General features: G+C 42.2%; 1 protein-coding gene across 1 annotated transcript in view; it reads left to right on the top strand.

The window, feature by feature from the left end:
• Nucleotides 1–17041, top strand: part of nphp4 (nephronophthisis 4) — a 163856-nt gene that overhangs the window by 38720 nt on the left and 108095 nt on the right. The window contains 1 exon segment of the mRNA XM_056385157.1: nucleotides 15146–15330. Coding sequence (XP_056241132.1) covers nucleotides 15146–15330 — 185 coding nt within the window.

Here is a 17041-nt window from a genome sequence, read left to right as displayed (position 1 = left end):
TTCTCATCCCACATCCTTTTAAATGAACAATATATAGTGTTCTTCCAGGGGCAAAACATATCACCTTATGGTTTTCTGATATAAAGGTATCTACACAATCCCGATAACATTTCATCCTCGTGAGGTAACAGGTCACTACGCTCCTTAAATTAAAGATGGCCGCGATGGCCTTGACATACCTCTGTTAAGATTATTTTCCCCAGCCTGATGCTTTCCTTTATCTTACTTTCCGTTTCTTCAGTGTGCAAGCACAGGCCCTTTTTACAGCTGCCACTGCAATTTAAAACACATCACATCCCAAACTAAATGGAGCTTATCTGTTCTCTTTCCTCTCCCTTGTCCACGGAAACCCACACGGTTAACTGTATTTGACAGGTGCAGCTATGGACGGGCAATTATTTGTACAGTGACTTTTGCGCAGGCCCTATCTGTTCACTTCAGCCTAAGTGAGATATGTCTTTAGTGGGGATGATAATTGATATGACAATGCTGTCACTCCGTATCTCTCTCCCATTGCGCTTTGATACCGCTGGGCTGGATCCTCACACTCAAACACAGGGGACCGAGTGTTTAGAGCTGAAGTGGAACAAATGGTAGTCACTAGTGTCTCTACCTTGTGAATAGATGGTAAGTCGACCACCTGCCAAACATTTGTTTTTTTTAGAGCTGCAGGTGGCTCGGGGCTCAGGTGCTTATTTTGATGGATAAGTGAAAAATCTGCACAGAAAAGCCTCATTATGTCATTAAAAGTTTCCACGGTAAAGGTTTCACTATTTTCAGTCATTTTCAGAACCGTGTGGAAAGTCAAACTAATATGAATAATGATTTGGTATTTTTCACTTTTCTTTTTTTTTTTTTTTTTTTTTTTTTGCAGTTTCTTTGTTCTTGTAAAATATGATCTTGAGAAAAGCGTGATATTGAAAACATTTAATTATCCTGAAAAAAAAGATTACTGCTTTTTAGGATTCAAAGTGTCTGTTTTTTAAAACAGGAATAACAGAAAATTATCATCTGAGAACAAAAAAAAAAAAAATGAATATAAGAAAATATAAAAATAGATTTAATACAAGTGGAAAAGAAAAGAAGGAGCAAAAAAGCAAAAATATAACTGTAAGTGATTAAAAGAAATAGCAACATGTGGAAGCAGGTGATGAGAAGAAGCCACAGTCGTTGTGACCACATCATACAAAGGTACAAACCCCACCTCCAGCACCACTCTCAGGACAATGACCATTGACAGTCTGAGCCCTTCAGAATAAAAGTCTTAGTGTAAGGGTTCCTACGTATTTTGTTATGCCTGTCTCTGTGCTCTCATGTACTAGGCCACAAAATCTCTGTATTATGTTGTTGGAAATTAGCTCCTGGTCAGTGATTAACTATTCTAATCAGATGGATTCAGCTGCAGCTGTGTGCTCTAGTTTGAAATGAAATGAATGAAATGGAATTAAAAGAGCAAATAGCAGAATGAAAAGAGTAGAATTGAGAAAAGAGGACAAAGTAAAGGTGCTTAGATCAGTGGCAGGTTGGTCCGGCAGATTCATTTCCCTTAAGAATAATATTAATTGAATAATATTAAGTGTGTAATGTTCGGTGGCTCCGCCTTGGGGCAGCCTCAGGCCCTGGTGGGTGGGCGCTGTCCTTTTATGGGTCTGACTTCTCTTCCTTTTCAGAAGTGCTCCCGGACTCACGGGAGGGAGCCGGTTCTTTAGGGACTCGCAGGCCTATTTAAGATTAGTTATATTTAAAGGGAAGCTGTTGGAGAATCAGCCCTCCCTGACTTCTCCTGCAGCAGCAGCGGAACAGTGTCTGGAGGTTCCCAGTGCACATTATATGAATGTGGGGGGGGGGGGGGGGGGTATATATTCAGGGTCATAGTTATTTTTTAAAGAAAGAACATTAATCCATCTCATTTTAAACATCAAACATACAGCCTGCATAAGACGCAGGGACAAACTTAACGAGGACATTAGTTAAGAATTTTGAACAGATGTACTTCTATAAAAATAATGTTTTTTAAACAATTCAGAACAGGATTTGAATTTTTTTCTGTTTTAAAGCGCCATGTATTCTTCTTCTCCTGTGTTTTATTTGAAGTGTTGATCCATAAGAAGATATATTTGTGGTTTTGAGATCCAAAAATCATCTCAGTGTAGCGGGGCTTGGTGACTGCTTTGTTGTGACATCACAAAGTTCCAGAAGTCCTGACGGCTGGTTTTAAGGCTCAGTTTCTGAATACAGGCTGTGTGCATTTCTCTGTGGACTGAGGCTTTGATACTTTCACAGTATTAATAAAGAACTTAGACCTGATCTATAATCAAACTACACATGGACAGAGACCTTTAGACTGGATATTAGATTCTAGAACAGCAGCAGCAATATATATAACAGCGATAAACAATATAAACTCAGTGATGTCTCCCTGGAAACAAATGTAAAATCTACAATAGAATAAATAAAATGACTGACTGAGTTTCCAGTGGACATGCATGTGTGTGATATTTGAATTGACTGGACGTTAACTTGTAGTGTCATTGTTTTATAGTAACACCTGTGCTGATGTACAGACAACACGTCCAATGAAATACGATAGAGTAAACTACACCTCTGTCTTCTTTTCCGACTGTGAGCTAAGTGACATGTTAGCATGAATAATTCTCTCATTGTGGTGTTCACAGTTTTTTTTTTATTTTTTTTTTCTCATTTGTGAAATGTTCCTTGAAGCTCTTCGCAACCCGTCTAACAGTCCAAGTTGTGTAGATTAGTTAAATGTTCCAGACTTTTATAACTTCAGTGGGATGACGACATTCTCACGTCTGTGAGAGGTGTTAATATATGCAGAAGTCAGCTTGATTGCAGCTTTTAATTAAAGTGTGTTAGTGTGTGTTAGTGTGTGTGTGTGTGTGTGTGTGTGTGTGTGTGTGTGTGTGTGTGCGTGTGAGTGAGATAGAGACAGACAGAGAAAGAAAAAGAGTGTGTGTGACCTTTAAAAGTGTGACTCCAGCTGGATTGTCATCAACCTGTCTCTGAAGTGATGCTGACACCTCATCCGCCAACTCAGTTTCACCATTGTGCGAATGAATGTGTGTGTGTGTGTGTGTGTGTGTGTGTGTGTGTGTGTGTGTGTGTGTGTGTGTGTGTGTGTGTTTGTGTTTGTGACTCCATGCTAGTGTGTCTGTTCTTAAATTGGCATTGAGGCAGAAGTGGAGTGACAGAAATGAGGAGGAACAGGGTGGCGGATGAATGTACAGTGCAGCATGAGACGAATCCTTTACGCCGGCTTCCAGTCTGACGTACAGTCTCCACATAATCTCCCCTTAAGTATTTCTATTTTTAGTCCCACAAACTATCACAGAATGTAGCTTCTTTTTAAAGTCCACTTTCCCACATATTACACAGCCGCTGCCCTAGTTGATGTGCTTTTCATGTGAACTACTGTAGGAGCTATGGAGCGCTACCTCTCATAGCCTCGTAGTGCCATTTAACAAGCACTAGGCTAATTTCAAGTGTAGGCTTTAACCTCTCGAGACGCACTCTGACCTGCAGTTTAAGAATCTAACACTATTCATCTGCAGGATTGCTTGAACATGTCCGCCTTCCCCTACGTCTGAGGGAAGCCACAGGCTACATCACCTCGAATGACCCAAAGCAGCCGTTCACCTACATCTCCAATAAAATCTATTCCTCTTGATAAAAGGGCCGAGCTCTTGTCAGAAATTATGTAACATCTCAGCATGTGATCAAACGACAGAGAACAGAAGATGATGAAGAGAAGGAGAGGAGCAGGCGAGGACCAATGCCACGCCGCAGGCAGAACAAAACGCCTCAGGCTGATTTAATGAATGGAGAAAGACTGTGGCAACAAAGCTCCAGGAAGTTTTCATTTGTCCTAAAAGAAGAAAACTGGGACTGCCCCTGTGGACGTGCTACTATAAAAAAAAAAAGACAAAGGAGGTTGAACATTTCCGAAATAGGAGGCGTCTTGCACGCCGTCCTCTGAGGACACCGAGTTTCAAATGTGCCGGCTGAGTTCCTTCTCCGTAACATAATTAGGCCCGTAACCACTGTAACTGCTGCAGTGCAAAGGAACGGGGTTTAATGCACTTGGCTGGCATCAAATATTCATGAGATGCAGGTCTTCGTAATGACAGACGATCCAATGGTGAGATGAAATAGACTGCGACTGGTTATAGACCCTATAAGTCAGACAGGACAGAGAATGCACAGTGGTTTAATGAGGAAAGATAGATAGAGAACGTAAAGATGTTAGTCTCTGTGATTTCCCTCTGTTGGTGGGATACATCAGGAGAATCTGAACAAAGCGGCCTCCAGGAGACATTTAAGAACACTGTGAGACATACAGGCTGATGCTGTATTAACGATTGTTCAGCCACTCGTAGGATCTCGACATTATTAGAAGTCTTTTAAAGGCAATGCACCTCAAAGTGTTCCTGAACGCTCGGCTGATATCACTCAGGGTCTTTAAGTGTAGGTGACGCAGCATTGTTTGACACAATCCCAAATATGTGTTATTTTGTGGGAATTCAGCTGGTCCTGATGCGATCATATGTTAAGATAAACTTTATTGATTCCACGCAGGGAAAATTTATGTGTCGGATCCAAAACATTATTTATTCATTGCAAACTATCAGACCTGCATCACGGCCTGTCGGCGCAGGTGCTGCAGTTCCACAAACAGCGGATGATGATCGGCAGAGATTATTTAACATGTTAAAAAAGACGCTCTTACTCGTCTAACACTGGCTGTTTGCTGAAAGTTACAATGAACAACAGTCATTCTTTTAAAGCATTACCTTTGTGGGACCTATTATTTGCAGAAACCAGCACCATGATGAATATAAATGTGATATTCTGCTCTTTATTTTTACTGTCAACAAATCCCATGAAAAGAGCAGATCTGACATGTACTGAGTGTGTATCTACAGCCTGGAGCCGGTTTCACACAGACAGACTGTGACTGTGGCTCAGATACAACAAACAGTCAGACTTCAGATGGACTGAGTCTGAGTTCATCCGTTGCACAAAGCAGTTTAGTTCTCGACTATCTTTTTTCAAAATAACAAAACGGCCGACCGAAGAACCGCATCCACTCACCTAATTGGGAAATTCAGTGAAGGGTGAAACAATGAAAAGAAAAATCCGATTTGGGAAAAAAATGGCCGCTGTCTCTAAAAACTATTTCTCTTCTCTTTGCTCCATAACAATGTTGACAAATTATGAACCATGTGTTCCTGTTTTTTTTGTTGTTGTTGGGTGCCACTGGTCAGCGCAGGTGTCACTGATTGTTACCATGGTAACAATGGTCTTAGGCCTGAGTTAGCCTGGGGGTAAGGTGTAATTTCTTTGGCTTAAAATGAGTCAGTCTTTTATTTTTGTGTAACAGTTTTACTTGCGATGACGAAAACCCAGCTACTGTTGCACTGGGTGACCTGTTCCTTCATTGCCATGGACACACACCTTCCTGTTGCCATGAACACTCACGATTGGACCAGATGCTTGTTAATCCTTTGCTGAAGAATGGACCTTAAGAAAAGGAACCATTTACTCCTGTTTGAGTGACGGTTGGCCAGCTGTCCCGGGGAAATTACGGAGCCCTTTAAAGAGTCATGTCTTCAATAGGAAGAAATGTGTTTGGGGTTGTGTGCCTCAGAGTCAGAGAGGACTGAGAAAGTCTAATAACACCAGCCTCATCCTTTAAGGGGTATGACGTCGCACGTTCGAGTCCCGTTGGTGTTGGTGGCTGGACTGGACCCACCGTCAGAGGTTTCTTTCCTCCACAATGTTCTCACAGTGGATGAAAGTGGCATGTTATATATATGTTATGCTTGCAGGGATAAGTGGTGTGAAATAGGAAGGGAAATAGGAAGGCAGCAGTGTGAGTGTGTGTTTGACTGAATATTTTCTGAGTGTTTCAGCAGTAGGGCAACAGTGATTTATCGGTGGCAGCGCTGTGCCAGTTAAAATCTGTTAAGGAGTAGGGGAGTGGGAGGATGAGAGTGGCATGCTAATGATGCTGCCACTGTTTCTTGCCATGGATGACTCACCCTCAATATGGGGGTGCTAACATCCACTGTGTGGGTAGCAGCAGCACACACACACACACACACACACACACACACACACACACACACACACACACACACACACACACACACACACACACACACACACACACACACACACACACACACACACACACACACACACATACACACATACATGTCTTGACATAGATGCAGCAAAAATCAGGAATGTAAATGAGAGTGGATTCAGACCAGAAGTGAAACATGAATATGTTCGAGCACAGGTCTGTAGTGTAGGTGAATGTCCTGACTGATGTCGTATCTGTAAGTCAAAACATGGAAAATGACGAGACATCGAGCAGCTAACTAGCATCGTCTCCATGACTGTGTGAGAGACACAAAAACTGAGCTAAGGATTTTTCTTTTGTTTTGCTGGTTTTCAAAGAGGGAACATGCCAGAGTTGTGTAACCCGCTCGGTAATTGGCTTATACAAAACTCATGTGGGACATAATTTCACCTGCTTTCTCTCTCTCACGCTCTCTCTCTCACACACACACACACACACACATGCACACACACACACACATACACACCCACCCCTTGAGATGACAGTTGCCATCTGTAGAGTTATTATTACCTTATACAGCCTACACATTGATATCACAAAAGTACTGACATGAAAACTTACTGGCGAATAGCTAACGGCTCTTAATGGTTAAAAAAAACATCTTTGTAAAAGCAATGAAGCACCAAACCCAGGTCTTTTTAGCTTCTTTACAGCTAGTCCTTTATAGCTGCCTATTAGAGCTGCATTTACCAGCAGATTTTCTTTTTTAATAAAAGAAGAAAATGAATGACATGGACTGAAAAACTGAAAAAGTGACCAGCATTCAGAAAGTGTTCACACACCTTCACTTTTCTCACATTTTGTTATGTTACAGCCTGAAATCATTTAAATCCATTTCCCTCATCCCTCTACACTCAATAGCCCATGGTCACAGTCTCTCCTTCCTGAGTTACAGCGCTGTATAATGACCAGAGGTGTCACAGTGACCTTTGACCTTTGACCAAAAAACTCTCATCGGTTCATCCTTGAGTCCATGTGGACATTTGCGCCAAATTTGAAGAAGTTCCCTCCAGGTGTTACTGAGATATCGCGTTGGAGGCATATTGACAGTATTCAGACTATGACAGCTCAGGTTCTTCACATTTCTCTTGATCACCTTTGAGATGTTTCGTCACCTTGATTGGAGTCCATCTGTGGTGAATTCAGCTGGTTGGACGTGATGTGGAAAGGCACACACCTGTCTGATATTTTACGTATCAGAGCAAAAAGCCATGAGGTGAAGGAACTGCCCGCAGAGCTCAGAGACGGGGTCGTGTCGAAGCTCAGATCTGATCCTGAGTTAAAGGGTCTGAAGACTTAAATCACTGCGATGTTTCAGTTTTTTCCTTTTCAATAAATTTGCAAAGATTTCAGTATTCTGTTTTGGGGTTGTCATTATGGGGAACTGAGAGTGAAGGGAAAAATGAATGCTTTCAGTATGAGACTGCAACATAAAAAGGTGAAATACACTGTAAATACTTATAGAGGTTGTTAAAATACGTAAAATAAACCGAATAAGCAAATATTCATAATAAAAAATGTAAAGTACTGAATGATTCATTTGTCCCCCTGCTAACTGCTGCCTGTGTCTGTCCCCAACAAATCTGTGTGTAATAAAACCATAATATTTAGACAAATAGACGCCCTGCCTGCTTAGACGTTTCTACATTTCAATCCAAAATTAGTTTTCTAACAACTTTATGAATAATTATGGTTGTGACAGATCTCAGTTTTCCTGTGTGCACATGCTCGAGCGACATCAGACACACACACATTTGTGTTTGCGTCTGTGTGCGCTCGCGCATAAATAAGCAGCCACATAAAACTGGGCAAACAGATAATCAAATATAATGTGAGATAATGTGGATAATCAGAAATTAGAGGGAACATTTAATTATCCTGTCAAGATAAGAAAGAAAAGATGTAATTAGCCTATGAGTCATAGCATTATTTAAATTATTTCGCTGATAATATATTTCAGCTGAACTCAGCTTTGGCAGCTCGGTCAGCGCCGCTCCTCTTTCACATGAACATGATGACTCTTTCCTCTCAGTGCGATGGTAATGGCCCGTAATAGGTGTGTTATTCAGGTTCAACTCAGACATGTGCAATTTGTTTATGCTCCTCTGAGCTGATTTTTCAGTCCTTTAAAGAACCGGTGAAACGTCTGTTAGGAAGGGTGTCAACATCCTCGCTCTCTCATTACGAGTTATATAAACATTAAACGCTTTCCTTCATAGTAAGTGATAAATTGAGACGTTGCAGACTTTGTTTCTGGGAAATTAAACTCATCTTTCTCCATTACTGAGGGTAGTGCCACATGAACCACTGTATTGAGGGATTTTTCAGCAAAAAGTAGTGCACATGGACGGAAGTGAGAAAGGAGGAAGCGATGTCTTTTCATCTTTTACACGCCGACGCCGACGACTTCTGTCACTTTTTGTTTTTACAAGCGAGTGCAGCTCTATGAATATCTTCCCGCAGAGACCGTCTGAGAGCATGTGTTGTTATCCCCATATTTACACTATCGCCGCGTCCTCCACCTCTCATAGCAGTGGGGTTTTTCACCCCACCTTCCTTTGAGTGCAGCTATTCTGAACAGTTACTTATCACACTTCTGTCTTCCCGTGTGGTGGGACGATGACTCATAGTACAAACTTGTTCTTTGCGAGCGAACCTGCGACTTCCTCTGGCGCTGACGGTGATCCAGAGGTTTTATCCAACTTTGAAATTCAATCTCTGGGACAAACAAACATTTTGGGGGGATTTTTATGGCCTGAGGTAACATCTTTAAATTGATTCTAAATCATCACCAGTCCAAAACACAATATTATACATTACAATATCGGTAGGTGATAGGTTTCAGACGACCATGTTGGGACTTCTGACCCTGGTATTGATCAGTGCCACTGAGCCTTGTCACGACTGTTTATGAAGTACCTGCCCAGTGATTACAGGGTCAGGACCCGGTGGCTGTATTGAGCTTCATAAGTCCCAGTTGGAGCCATTAAAGAGAGCTTGCTCTCTCACTTCATCGCTTGCCCTTTGAGCACAAAGAAATAACCTTCACAAACTAATTCTTCCTCCTCTGAAAATCTACACTCATTTCCCTCAGACTGGCACAATGAGGCAGCTGTCGCCTGCTTTCCGTTTCTCTCCCAACTGCTATTATTTCTAAATTCACGCTAAATTACTTCCTTTCTCTTTAGCAGTTCCATTTTATTCAAATGACAGTGTCCCCAACTAAATCAATCTTGCTTACTAATATTTCAGTTGAACCGGTAAATTGAATCTAAGAGAATCTTTGTTTTTCAATATTCTACAATGATAATGCCATTTTCAGGTGTGAATACTCAAGTGAGAAAATAATCTTCCACCTCTGCACTTCAGAGGTTTTTTGTCATTTTATTTTGGAATGAATTTAAAATGAGGGAGGGGGGTGAAAAAAAAAAACACCCTCCAAAAATAAAAATGAGTTAATACGATTGGTGTTCACAGGAATACAAATACAAGCCCCCCCCCCCCCACACACACACACACACACACACACACTCAAGATAAGATATGTTTTTCCACCACAGTTATCTTTGACTTGCTGATTTCAAAGGAATGTGGTCATTTTTCCTGGAGATCACAGACACATTAGAAACGAGGGTTTTGCAGTTTAAGAAAACATGTCTGTTGAGCCCTGGAGGCCGTGTTGCTCTCGATGCACTGCAGACTAACAGCCGTGAGAGGAGCCATCGCAGATAATAGTGATGCACTGGCTTAGATGCATTTTTTTTCCTCAGTTTATATTCTTGTTTTTTCCAATAGGAAATGGATGGTTAAGCAGAATGTTTTGTTTCCCTTTTACAACGCCCACACCAGAGTGACTCGTCTAATTGGGAGACAAAAAACCCCACCACCGACTCTTCTCTTACAACGCACTGCTTTTGTTTACTCTGTTAACAAAGCTCTAAAACAAACTGCCTCCAAAAGCATGCAAATTAGTTTCATTCTGCCTCCCCCTTCCCCTTCCTTTAATGATACAAACAGCATTTAGGCAAGTTGGCTTCGGAGGAAATTCCACTTTTTCTAACCTAAGTGTGCATTATGATTTCTGAGGCGGCCATGTTGATGGGCTGCACTGCCGCTGTCTAGTTTAGCGTTTTCCAGAAGCAATATCTGGGGAAATATCACAAATATGACATAAAAGCAGGAGAAAGCAAAGCCTCTGTGTGTGTGTGTGTGTGTGTGTGTGTGTGTGTGTGTGTGTGTGTGTGTGTGTGTGTGTGTGTGTGTGTGTGTGTGTGTGTGTGTGTGTGTGTGTGTGTGTGTGTGTGTGTGTGAGTGTGTGAGTGTGTGAGTGTGTGAGTGAGAAAGAGAAAGACACACCCTCATGGCACCGGTGCGCTCATCACTCAGAAAAGTCCCTCTTCTGTGACTCTGGAAATGGAGTATAATTTAACTTGGGGGCCATTTCATTGTTCCCTTTAAGCTTCTTAGCTCTAAAATATTCATATTTCAGGCGAGGGAGGAAGAAATCTGTGACGGCAGCAGACAGAGGCGAGAGGCAGAAGAAAGAGGATAGTGAGCAAGAGAGGTAGAGAGAAAGAGAAACTGACAGAGTGAGAAAAAAAGAGCAATGAAATAAATGAAAGAGAAACTCAGAGGAGGGGAGTGAGGAGAGGGATGCAGAGAACAGAAAGCAACACTTTAACTGATGTTCTCCTATAAACAACTTTCTCCCCGTCTGTCTTTTATTCTCTGTCTGAAGCACTTCATGGCAGACCTGTCCAACAAAAGACAAAGCCATTTCCCTGTCATCTACCCCGGCACTGGCTGCAGACAGACTGTGCAGGAAAAGGCACCGTCATAATTATTATCCGGGTGTCACTGAAAGCAGTTATTTACAGATATCCTGTCATATTTCTGCTGCTTGGTGCCACTCACTGAAAGGCAGAGTTTTTTATTATTTTGGATAGGTCAATTTAAAGGCAAGAAAAATATACAGCTAATTTACACCAGCTGTATGAAATGCAGCTAGTCCTGTAAATCAAATGTAAATCAAAGGGCTGCTTCCTGTTTCCTGTAGGCGGCGCAATCACTTTGACTTCATATTGGCACGCAGATGTCAGATATAAAGTTCGGAGCAGATGGGGCATTGTCTATTTGAGCTATAACAACTTCCTGTTTAATGGCGAAACATCGAAATTCGCCGCGCCAACAAAAAGTCACAGTTTTCTCATAATGAAGCATCATGAAGTTTGAGGTTGGTGTTGTCAACCGGCTAGGATTATTGTAAAACATGACATTTCCTGTCACCACATGGGCGATATTGGCATGTAGACGTCTGCAATTCGCCGCGCTGCGACGGCCAGGTCCTTCATCAAAAACTCTCAAAGCTTCGCAATTTAGCATCCCAAAGGTCTGAAGGTGAGTCTGACCAAATGTGATGTGGATCTGATTGGTTCTCCAGAAGGAGTTTGTTAAAGAATTACGTTTTTTAAATCGCAAAAAACTGGGTCACAATTGCGGAGTGAATTCAAAATGGCTGACTTCCTGTTGGGTTTAGGGTCCATACAGTCTTTTTTTTTTTTTTTTATAGGTCTTGGCATGTTACATGTGCCGACTGAACCTCACAGGTGAAGCACAGTGCAGGGGCTACTCTTTGACCCATAAAACACCAAGCGTGATGCATGAGCAAAGTTTGATGATTGTTTAGACTCTAATAGTAACAAATGAAGTAAAGTGTGCAGGTGCATCAATTCATAACTAACTAAAAGACTTGACAGAAAAGAAAATCACAAAAAGCACAAATTACAAGCACAGAACTGTGCGGCATGAATGGAGAGGCAGAAATGAAAAAAGGTTGCATCACACTGCAAGCAGAAGAAGATGCCAGAGTCAGGATCCATTTCAAACAAAGACAACAAGCATGAATGAGACTGACGCAGCTGCACAGGTTGGAGGAAGTCTCAGTGAGATCAAGACTTCTTCTTTCACGAGAGCGACCTGAGACCAAATTAAATATATACATCACGTCGGGAGAATTCAGCCTCACGAAGCTGCGAGTTCATGTGAATATGTAAATAAACGTCCTGAGATTAAAACCGCGTTAGTGTCTGTTTCCTACAACAGCAAGTTGTCAGAAAGATCGATGCCGCTGTGTAAGCGCGCACACGGGGATTCAATGTATGTTGTTTGTTTTTCATCATTTTCTCTGGTAATTAGTAATTATCCTGCCTGTCACGGTGCATGCACTGTGCATGTGGTTGAGTCCCAGCGTTGAAACGTGTGATGTACGCTCCTCTGTGAGGGTACATCTTAGTCTTGGCACTTGCGCGGCAAACGTTAATTGAACGGCGCCTCAGCCCATGTGATCCAGCTGGAAGACAGTTATGTAACAGTCCCAAAGCCAAACGAGAGCTGACACGAATCAAAACAAACTATACATAGAGCGTTGCATTAGTGAGTCACCACGTCCTCTTATAGGTAAATAAAAAGTAAGCTTCAAAAAACAAAACAAAAACACACGAGACTGTATAGGCAAGGCCTTCTGGGTATTCATTATGTCTGTTCTTGATTCGCCAGTATTGTGCAAATGTGAAACCAACACTGTTTTTTTTCTGAGCACGAGTTGAGATGAGAGGTTTTGTTTTCTAAGGGGAGAGAGCGGAGGGAATCTGATCCACGGCTGAGCACATACCGGCCGTTAGCTTGTAGGTTAGAGGATGAGCCATGATATCAAGAGGAGGATAAAAAAGCGGACAGAGAGAAGGAGTCAGTCGGAGCAGAGATGTAACATGAGGAGAGCGAGCTGTGCTGTGATGTAGGCTGTACAGTAACCAGGCAGGCTGGGCTGCTGCTCCTGCTCCTGCTGTTTTAAAAGAAAAGAATAAGCCAAAGCTGAATTGATATGCTAATTTGATTGAGAAGGTGTGTGGGTGGATATGGAGAAGGTTTTAAGCAGCGAGAGGGACAGAAAGAGAGAATGACAAGAAAAGAGAGGAAAAGAAAGGGAGAGTGGGAGTGAGAGATGTGACGGAGCGAGGGAAGAGAGCGAAGTGAAACAAATGGGAAGGAGTGGGACGAGAGGCGAAGCTCAGCACGGCTCTGCGCTTTGGGGTAAAGAGAGTTTACAGTCAATCGGCGAGCAGTCGTCAGTTAGCTGTGCGTTAGCGGCGGCGGCGGCTACAGGGTGGCGGCGCCAGCCTCCACCAGCGCCTGCTGACACGTTGACGTGTTTGTGAATCAGCACTTACAGTACATTTTGAAAAAAGAAAATAATCATGTTGTCCATAAAATCTAAGACATTTATGCTGTTAAAGTATAAATCCAGCTCATTACAACATGGTTGTTTGTTCTGTTAAGTGCTGAGATCAAGGAAAACAGAGACACTGTTGAAGCAAAGTCCAACAGGGCAGGAAACACAAACAGACCATCAGACAGATTCTTATATTAGAACATGCTCACACTCAATAAACACTGGACAGACAATAGACGAAGCACCAGGTACACAGTGATATACAAAACTCCCAAGAGCAAGGTATCAAAAGATAAACAGGTGAGACAGTTAGACTGTCCCCGTCCACCAGGAGAACCACACAAAACAAAACTAGGACGCAAAACACAAGTTAAAGTATCAGTACATTACACAGAATAAGACGGTGCTTACACAGAGTAGAGATACAACATAGCAGCAAGGCTAATAGATGATGTGGTTAGGTCTCACTGAGCATTGTCAAACTTGGCTTCCATCTTAGCAATAGAAAGCAGCTCGTTTAGCCGCCTCTTCAAACACTGAGACTTCCAGTTTAGTAATACTCATTTTTTAGCTTTTAAAATCCTGCTTTTGATGGGAGGGAAGGGCGATAAGACAGATTTTAAACCAACTATATTAGGAAAGAAAAAAAAAAATTGAGCTGGTAATAATCCAGCGCCCAACAGCAAAAGTTGTGCACATAACTACGGTAAGTATGGCAGGTCAAAATTCAACCATTTGATCTGTAAACTGCTGCAGTGATACCAGCGCCTGAACCTCTCCATGGTGAAGTTTCTGTGGTGAATTTGTCGGCAGCCAGATCTCTTCTGTATTCCTCTCATGCGTGGCTAATTAAATTCATTATGATAGCAAACACAGCAAGGTCACAAGTAAACAGCAAAGGTGTTTGAACTTGTGGTCTGGACAAGTTGTTTGTGTTTTGTCAGAGGGACTCTGTAGACCGCTACACATTAGTTCTCAGTGGGGATTTGATGGCTGACCATATTCAGTTTAAAAAATAAAAAAAAGATTCATAACAATGTGAGTTAATCAAAATATTTAAACCTCTGTAAAAAGGTTTTGTAATCAGTCGTGTGGTGTGGTGCAGGAGGGAGACTTGACTGCTGACAGTCAGTCCAGCCCATCAGGGTGCAGGATGACCTGAGGTTAGTGCGAGGAGATAATTGGGACAAGCTGTCACTGAGTCTTTGTAATTGAGGATGTGTCATCATCCTTATTGTTACATAACGAGTATGTTGGGATTTTAATTTAGAATAGATTATCTTTTCTCTGTTAAGTACTTGCGAGATGTTTTTCAAAGAAACTAATGAATATTATTTTTAAAAAGCTTTGGTTTTAATAATTATAATACGGTTCTTTTTATTTGGTCGTCAGGATTTAAAAGAAAATCTGCAATCTGTTTTTTCTGTCATGGCGTGGTATTTTAAAATATGATGATTCTCAAGACATTTGAGAATATTAAGACATCTGCCTTGTGCTTTAAAGCACTACATGGCCAAAAGTATGTGGACAACCAAACAAAGCGTGTGGACTCCCAAGCGTATGACTGTTGAACATGTAATGCCAAAACCACAAGCGTTCATATGACTTTTCCACCAGAATTTGGAACCTGTGAGCATTAGTGAGGTCGGCCACTGGTCACCGTCGGCGGTCCAGTTCAGAGATCCCAGATGTTTTGGATGGCGATGAGGTCGTGTGTTAACTCCTCTCTGCTTCGCTCTGATTCTCAGAAACAGCCGGGACCAGAGGGCACGCTGAGGACAGTAGTCATCCAGGAAAGGAGGCTCCACGTCGGTGTCCACAATGGCTGGTGTTTCCTCGACAAGCCCCAAGTGGTGGTGCTGGAGCTGGTAGCCTCAGGGGCCAGAGGGCGGGCAGACAGCACCTCCAGACAGAGCACCCTGGTCAAAGACAGGTGAGCAGAGGAAACACGTGTACATGTCTGCAGTGGAGCTGTTGCTGTAGGCTGCAGGAGATGCTGGAACATCATTCTGTTGACAGATGAAATCCACAGATGTGCAAAAATCTTTGTACATCTTTGCGAGTGCTTATTATTTTCATCAGCCTCTCCGGGTGCAGGTCCCTCCGCTGACAGACAGGTGACTGAAAGTTTATCTAGTAAAGTCAGCACAAACTGTATTTTTCCGAAAAAGCGAGGTTGCTGTGAGTTTCATTTTCATACATCTGGAGAAAGTGAATCATTTCACAATCGTACGTCCAAAACGCTGCGATGGCGCCAGACGTTTGATTGTCGGAAACGGTATGGACTTGATATGGACTAAAGAACTAACCTGGACTAAATGCTTCTAGTCATGACGCACTTACAGGTATTTAACCACATTAGACTAAATAAGACTATATTTTTAGGAAGCCACTGATCTGAGTTTTCTCCACAACACTGGTTTCAATCCCCAAACTCAGGGAACCGGTCGATACAGAGTACTGATCCACATTATGTTCCCAAATTTAAAATCTGTGAAGCTCTCTGTGTGGAATCTATTAAAATCATCCTTCTACATGTGAGGTAATATGAGGCTGTGCGCACACATCCATTCTTAGTCATAATGTGGATGCGTCATGCCGATACCCGATCTGCTTCATCAGATCAGTGTCTCTGCTATCATCTGTCAAAAGAAAACGTCCAGAAATACACATAATAATAATAATAATAATTACACATAAAAATATAATAAAATGTTTACATAATTTGTTGCTTTTTGTTGTTTTGTGGGATTAGATGCATTGTGTTTTTATTTTGTTTGTGACCTTGCTCAGAGAGATAAGAGCGACCGTGTCCTAACCCAACCCCAGCCTCAGAATTCACACAGCAGCGCCGGCCGTTGAGGCTTCCACCCTCATAAAAACAGCTTGGCAGTGCGTTCCAGTGCATGTGGGAGCTCCTCATAAGCAATCAAGGAGATATGAGTCACGCTGCTTTTACCCCTGGGTTTTGTATAGACACACCATGACACTCAGTGCTCATCTTGTCCGAGCCTTTCTGCGGATGTGAGGTCAGCAGCGTCGGCCTCAGATCAGCAGTAAAACACTCGGGTGTCAGTTAAAAGCAAAGGTCGCCGCTACCTGAAGCTGAATTTCATCCTGCCTCTAACATTCATTACTGATTTTAATTACAGGGATGAGAACCATTCAACATAATGAGTATACTTTCACATATTGAATTTTCCATATATGAAATACATTTCTGTATGGGCGGTATCCACAAATTCAGGTCTTCAGTTTTGGGATCTTGGAGGGGGGGGGGGTCGCTGCATTTTGTTAATGAATCGGTGCTGAATAAAAAAACAATCAGATCCTCTCACATACTTTGTTTTTTCTAAGTTAACAGCAGCTGTCACAAACATCCCAGTGCACCCCGTTAAATCACTGGACGTATTCGTTATCATTAAAGTTGTGAGCAAACGAACCTCTGACCGCGTTGTGAGCGGCGCACGTAAACAACAGCTAGCAGTTTCAATTAATGAGTTGTCAGGGAGCATCAGTGAGCCACTGAGCAGAACTGCTTTGGGTTAAAAAAAAATGTTTAGTGTCTGTTTGGGTGACACTCTGCAGGTCTATCACGCCTCTGACTGCAGCTCTTTTTCCTGTGGGTGATGAGGAAAGTCTGT

The sequence above is a fragment of the Seriola aureovittata genome, chromosome 9, assembly GCF_021018895.1.
Source record: "Seriola aureovittata isolate HTS-2021-v1 ecotype China chromosome 9, ASM2101889v1, whole genome shotgun sequence".
Classification (NCBI taxonomy): Eukaryota; Metazoa; Chordata; class Actinopteri; order Carangiformes; family Carangidae; genus Seriola; species Seriola aureovittata.
Note: the sequence above shows the minus strand (reverse complement) of the source record. Positions and strands in the feature narration are given on the sequence as shown.